Below are 6998 nucleotides of genomic sequence, written 5' to 3'. Positions count from 1 at the left end.
GATTCCAATAATCCACGCAAAATCTATAATTCGACAACTTATCTAAAATTAAATGCAAAACATAATTAATTGAGGTAATTAACATAATTTATTTTAATATTTAACTATATTAAATTAACCCTAATTAATGGTATTCATAACTAACTTATCATTAACTCAATAAATCCTAAATTCAATCTAAATGATTATTCAATTAGAATTAAACTAACCATAAATTCATAGCAATATAGAATGCTTACCTTGCTTGTAGGGCTAGAAAAATAGTTGGGGTGGTGATGACAATATGGTATTGGTGACAACAAAGAGTTTTGAACGAAAAAATATTTAAGAATGCCTAAAAATTAGGATGACATTGATTTTTTAGTGTTTCAAGGGGGAAAAAAACAATTATTTGCTGGGTTTTTTAGAGCGTCTAGTTTTGCATTTAAAAAATAATTTTCAAAATCTTTAATTTTTTTACTTTTAATTATTTTTTTTATAATTTTATATTATTTTAATATAATAATATCAAAAATATTTTTTTTTTTAAAAATTAGTTTGATATCTTATAAAGATAGGAGCTAGAAACATCAATTTTTTTTTTTAAAAAAGAAGATGTTGATGTGTATATATGTTCTTTAATCTTGAGAAAAATTCAATTTTCATGACATGCTATGTTTTTAGAAAAATAATATATTTAAATGTAATTTTTATGAAATGCAGTATTCTTATCATGTTTAGAAATAATATATTTAGTGCTAAAATGAAAATATGTTGTTTTTTTTTTAAATAATATGTTTAAATGTCTGTTTATGGAATGTAATAATTATTTTTTTATATTTGAAAATAATATATTTAGTGATAAGGTAAAGATATGTTATTTTTTTTAAATTTTTTTCATGCGGTATTATGATGTCAAAACTCTAAACTTATTTTGCTAATTTTGTTTTTTAAAAATCTTTAACTGAAAGACCAGACAAAGGGCAGAACTTGTTTGTTTCATTTTCGAAAGTAGTTCCATAGACAATTGGGTCCGACTTTTTTTCCCCTGAAAAGACACATCTCTCTCTCTCTCTCTCTGCCCCCCCAACTCTCTCGTGCTTTCTTGTAGTCATAGTTCTTTTGTGTGTGATATTTCATTCCTGTCATTCAAGTAACATCTGAACATTATATAAGAGGATGTGGAGATCCGTTATTGGGTCAGCTAAAGCCCTTTCAAACTGCTCCTGTCAAAATCATTGGAACGTGCTGCTGCTGCGTCCTTTAGCCTCTTCTCCTTCACGTTTCCTGTCTTCTACCTCCGTTCTTGAATCTCCCCCTCCCCCTCCTTCATCCATGCCTCCTGTTTCTCTTGATAACATTAATCCCAAGGTGCCCTCTTTTCTTTTCAACATCAATTCTGCTGTTTCTTTTATTGATTAGCTGTTTGGTTCTTGATTTTGGTTGGATTTTTCATCTGGGTTTTTCCTTTTCTTTTTCCCTCTTTTGTTTTATTGAGTTTTATATGCTCTAGGTCTATGCTAGTGTTTCGTTTGTCTTTTCTGTTTGTCTTTGTTATTTTAGATTCCTTTCCTGGCTATTGGGTTGTCTTGATTTGCCTTTGCCTTTTCTTTTATGGATACATACATGAATGTGTCCTTTTTTTTGGTTTTGCTCATTTATGCATTAAAAATGGTCGAATAGATTGGAACCTTAATTCATGCTTCAAACTGGAAGTCCAGTAAGCAAAGCACATAGGCCTAGCGATCCTTTCTATGTTTATCTTATCAAATCTTATTGCTTTATTTATTGCAAACTTTTAATTTTGCTTAGTGACATTATCATATTTTATAGAATCTGATTAAGAATATGCAAAAGCTCTTTCTGTGCTATCCACTATCGATTTAAGGAAAAAAAAAGCTTAGCTATCCACTATCGATTTAAGGAAAAAAAATAAATGCTTCACTTTGATTCACCTGAAAAAACACCAATATTTATTTTTACTGTAGTCAAGGAGCGTTTAACCCTGCTCTAAAGTTAAAGAATTCTTGAGTGTTTGGTTATTGGTAACTTTTCTTGAGCTCTCTTGCATTCCTTTGTTCCCCTTTTGTTTTGTTTCCTGATATTCCTTGGTTAAAGAATTCTTGAGTGTTTGGTTATTGCTAACTTTTCTTGAACTCTCTTGCATTCCTTTGTTAACTATGATATTCTGTTTCCCAGGTTTTAAAATGTGAATATGCTGTCCGTGGCGAGATTGTCACCCTTGCACAGGTAATTCACATGATTGGCTGTATCATGCACTTTAAAGTTAGAAAGGGCAGCATGTTTCTATTTGAAGCTTGCGCTTTTACTTATTGTGACTTTATTAAAGGAGCTTTATGTACTGGACGTGATCATGAATTTTCCTTCATCTTAAACAGGCGTTACAAGAAGAGTTAAAGTCTAAGCCAGGCTCCCACCCCTTTGATGAGGTGTGTAGCTTTTATCTTTACATTTTGTTATTATTGGGTTTGTAAACATGGTATTTATCTAGCACGGTTAAGCTGCCTAAGGTAGATTAATGTTTTTGATCCTCAATTCTTTTTCGATGCTATTGATGTGTGGTGTTCTGTTGCTTTTTTTTTATTTTTTTTTATTTTGTTAGTGACAAGATTCAAAGGAAATTTCCTTGTGGTGTTGTGTTGGTTTTTTTTTTTTTTGTTCGTGACAAGATTCAAAGGAAATTTCCTGCACTTCTGGATTTTTCAGAAAGCAGATTTCACTTGCTGGATTTTCACTTTTCTAGGAATTGGCATTCTGTTTCAACCAAGATAATATAAGATGTGTTTGATCAACTCCTATTAAAAAAAGAAGTAAAAGGAGATGCTACATGCATGTCTTCTTTCAACTGATATTCCCTAAAGGATTCATTTTGATTTGTTTATCATCTTGTGGCAGATACTTTACTGCAATATTGGAAATCCTCAGTCTCTTGGTCAGCAGCCTATCACCTTTTTCCGTGAGGTAAGTATGTTGTGGTGCTTTATAGGGTACTGTGATGTGTTCAATTGGGGTGTTTCTCCTTGTTGATTATTTTCGCTTTAGGTTCTTGCATTATGCGACCATCCTTCTATTTTGGACAGAAGTGAAACTCAGGGTTTGTTCAGGTATTGAAACTTCTCATGCGATCATTGAACTTCTCTTTATACTTGTTTACACCATGATTGAAGAAAGAAGAGCATACCATTTTTCCTTTACTAAGAACCATTTAGGGTATGCAAGTTAACCTTGAATTCTTGATTCTGCCTTTTTTTTAATTGTTTAGATTTTATACAAGAACTCTCTCCATTTTTATTGATTTAGTGAAATATTGTAGGATACCTGATACATTTCTGTGAATATTTTTAGTGCTGATGCCATAGAGAGAGCTTGGCAGATTCTTGATCAAATTCCTGGAAGGGCCACTGGTGCTTATAGTCACAGCCAGGTTATAATCGAAGCTCTCACCTTGTGGACTTTAAAAAGTTCCATTCAAGTGGAATATTTGTGTAGAACATGACTCATATTTCCCTCTCCACATCAGGGAATCAAAGGACTGCGTGATACAATTGCTGCTGGAATTGAAGCCCGCGATGGCTTTCCTGCTGATCCAAATGATATTTTCTTGACAGATGGTGCAAGTCCAGCGGTAACATTTAATCCCGTATAGAAAGAGACTGGTATGTATTGTACTTGCTTCAAATGAAACTCAATGTGTTTGTTTATTGCCAGGTCCACATGATGATGCAGTTACTGATGCGATCAGAGAAAGATGGCATACTTTGTCCCATTCCTCAGTATCCCCTGTACTCTGCTTCAATTGCTCTCCATGGTGGTGCTCTGGTATGTGTCTTTTATATGAAAATGCTATTTGTCCGAAGTTATTCGGCTAGATATCCTGGTGTCTTTAGTGGTAGGTGACTTATGGCTGTAAGCCCTCTATACTTGTTTCAGGTTCCCTACTATCTTGATGAAGCAACTGGGTGGGGCTTGGAAGTTTCTGAGCTTAAGAAGCAGTTGGCAGATGCAAAGTCCAAGGGAATTACCCCTAGGGCCCTGGTTGTGATAAATCCAGGAAACCCAACAGGGCAGGTAAACAGTAATTAGCTTTACAGAAAATGGATAAGATTTTCAAATGAGCGAGAGTTTAAAACTTTGTAAATACCGTTCTTACAAAGGAGCCAATAACTTCTGGCTGGCTTGAATAATTTAACTTCCTTTGTCCATGCCTCAGGTTCTTGCAGAGGATAATCAGCGGGGGATTGTGGAGTTTTGCAAGCAAGAAGGCCTTGTCCTTCTTGCAGATGAGGTGGGTGCTTGCCAATAGTTTTGAACTAGTGTTACATTCTTGACTTCTTACTATGTCTAGGTTGATTGACCCAATAATTATACAATGAATTTCATCCAGGTTTATCAGGAAAATGTTTATGTTCCTGAGAAAGAGTTCCACTCATTTAAGAAGGTTGCTCGGTCTATGGGATATGGTGAAAAGGATATATCTTTAGTATCTTTTCAGTCTGTCTCTAAAGGTAAGATTGATTTATAAGTTAAAATTAAGAGATCCTGCACTTTTCTGATTAAATATGTGAACATGTGTCGTTTGTAATGTTTTAGGTTACTATGGAGAGTGTGGAAAGAGAGGAGGGTACATGGGAGGCACTGGGGTTGGTCCTGGAATAAGAGAGCAAATATACAAAGTTGCATCTGTGAATCTGTGTTCCAACATTTCTGGTCAAATTCTTGCAAGTCTTGTCATGAGCCCGCCTAAGGTTAAATTTTTTTAGTAACTTAAATTTTTCCTATGCTTGTGACATTTGGATTTATAATCCAGGATTAGACCAGCCTAAGCTTTGACAAACTTGGAAACACATTTTGTGCCGTGTTGTTAGCGAGAACACAGAGGGAAAAGAAAGAACTCTTTAAGATTTTACATATTTTATATCATGTCTGATCTCCATGCGTTATGTGTGCAGGTCGGAGATGAATCATATGAATCATACTCTGCTGAAAAAGATGGAATCCTCTCATCTTTAGCGAGACGTGCAAAGGTCAGTTCAATGCAGCAGCCAATTTGATGCATTAGTTAACATAGTCAAGATAAAATATTAAATTTACGAGGAATAAACTGAATTTTGAAGTAATTGCAAATTTGTGGTAATACAATTTTTGAGTAAAAAATGTGTTAGTGACTCTTTTATGCTTCTCTTTGTACTTTATGTATAGTAGATGTGTGCGCTATACTTTGGGCTTTGCTGACGTACAGCTAGTAAAAATTGCTTGGTTGTTAAGCATGCTCTCCTTTTTCTCCCCACTTCTTTATCTAAAAAAAGTATAGATAATCATTTGTTACATAATGCTAGACGCTGGAAGTCGCATTCAATAATCTAGAGGGTGTAACTTGCAACAAAGCAGAAGGGGCAATGTATCTCTTCCCCTGCATCCGCTTGCCTGAAAAGGCAATTAAAACTGCCGAAGCTGCAAAAACAGCTCCAGATAACTTCTATTGTCGCCGTCTACTCAATGCCACTGGAATTGTTTTTGTTCCTGGTTCTGGCTTTGGGCAGGTGAGTTTGTAAACTTAGTTCAATAATTGTGCAAAAAAAAATAAAACTGGTTCTGGCTTTGGGCAGGTGAGTTTGTTAACTTAGTTCAATAATTGTGCGAAATTTTTTTTTTTTTTTCTATCTTCTCCTCCATCATTCTTTTGACTCATCCTTTGAATTGATGTTTTTCGTGAAAGCTTCCGGGCACTTGGCATTTTAGGTGCACCATACTACCTCAAGAAGATAAGATTCCAGCAGTTGTCTCCCGTCTCACAGAGTTCCACAAGAGTTTCATGGATGAGTTTCGCGATTGAAGGATCTTTGCATTTCAAACTCGGAAAAGTTACAAAATAAGATAGTAGCCCATGATTTTAATACAACGATGGATGTTACCGTGATACATTGTAATTTTTTTTCTTGGAAGGATATATAGAGGTTTTTCTTCATTGTTCCTCCATCGAAGTGTTTCCCTTTGTGATCGTGAAAGATATGTTGGATTGTAATCACATTTCTTGAAAACGAAGTTGAGAGATCTTTCTGCAGCACAATTGGGCTCAATAATGATAATATCTTTGCATCCTCTTCATTCTCTTGCAAATAATACACGCCCCCAGGCCCCAACTACCTAACGTCCTCATGGACATGTGAATGTATATAGCGCATGGTCTGTGGTATTGCAGGTTTATATGAAGGTGGTGTCAAGTTCTAAATCTTGACATGTTGTGTCCGTCCCTGCTCACGGTTCGTCAGTTCCTTTAATTGGCCGGATTTTTTTCTGGCCTTCGTCGGTCATGTCTGATAACAAATAAAACCAGGCAACATGTTTAATCTATAAGCTATTTGCCCCTCAAGCATTGATTTCTTTTTTTTCTTAAGCATCGTCCTGTGATGTATATTTTTGTTAGCAGCTACATTCTACCGTCTATGTATTGTTTACATATTTTATATGTCCAGTTACTGAATTTAATGCAAAGCATCGAAGAATACGAAATGCCATGATAAAAAAAAAAAAAACATTGTCTTACCAATTGCAATATCATAACAGCCGGATATTGTACCACCATTTGAAAACATCTGATGGGGCTAACGATCCTTGCTCGTCTGCTGTACACAGAGAGCACGTGATGTCCTGTACGCGGGGATGATAATTTATTGAGAGGGTGATTGAAAGTATAGTTATTGTTATTTTTTTAAGTTTTTTTATTTAAAAAAATATAAATTTTTAAAAATTATTTTTGATATTATTCCATTAAAATAATTTAAAAATACAAAAAAATTAATTTGAAGTAAAAAGATAAAATATTTTTAAAACATAAAAACAAACAGCCCATTAATCTAAATTTAATAAATACTGACATCAAGGATAATTCAAACAGCCCATTAATCTAAATTTAATAAAGGATAATCATCTTATTTAATTAATAATAAGATAAACCTAAGACATATAGTTATATCATACAGAATGTATACATTGAATAT

The 6998-nt window shown here is 34.2% G+C and overlaps 1 protein-coding gene and 1 long non-coding RNA gene across 2 annotated transcripts; one reads left to right on the top strand and one right to left on the bottom strand.

Moving 5' to 3' along the window:
• The first annotated feature begins 1015 nt into the window (after positions 1 to 1015).
• On the top strand, positions 1016 to 6067 carry LOC105134013 (alanine aminotransferase 2-like). Its single transcript, XM_011038243.1, has 15 exons — positions 1016 to 1350; positions 2179 to 2229; positions 2379 to 2429; positions 2896 to 2961; positions 3043 to 3104; positions 3346 to 3424; positions 3521 to 3625; positions 3709 to 3819; positions 3931 to 4068; positions 4211 to 4285; positions 4385 to 4505; positions 4591 to 4745; positions 4950 to 5024; positions 5337 to 5540; positions 5717 to 6067. Exons 1-15 carry the CDS (start codon positions 1159 to 1161, stop codon positions 5831 to 5833), a joined length of 1602 nt encoding a protein of 533 aa, XP_011036545.1. The 5' UTR covers positions 1016 to 1158; the 3' UTR covers positions 5834 to 6067.
• Positions 6015 to 6691, bottom strand: LOC105134015 (uncharacterized). Its single transcript, XR_843918.1, has 2 exons — positions 6545 to 6691; positions 6015 to 6314 (listed from the first exon to the last, which is right to left on the bottom strand). It is a non-coding gene; the product is annotated as an uncharacterized LOC105134015 (long non-coding RNA).
• Positions 6692 to 6998: the final 307 nt, after the last annotated feature.

The sequence above is a fragment of the Populus euphratica genome, unplaced genomic scaffold, assembly GCF_000495115.2.
Source record: "Populus euphratica unplaced genomic scaffold, PopEup_1.0 scaffold38.1, whole genome shotgun sequence".
Lineage (NCBI taxonomy): Eukaryota > Viridiplantae > Streptophyta > Magnoliopsida > Malpighiales > Salicaceae > Populus > Populus euphratica.
This window is presented reverse-complemented; position numbering and strand designations above follow the sequence as displayed.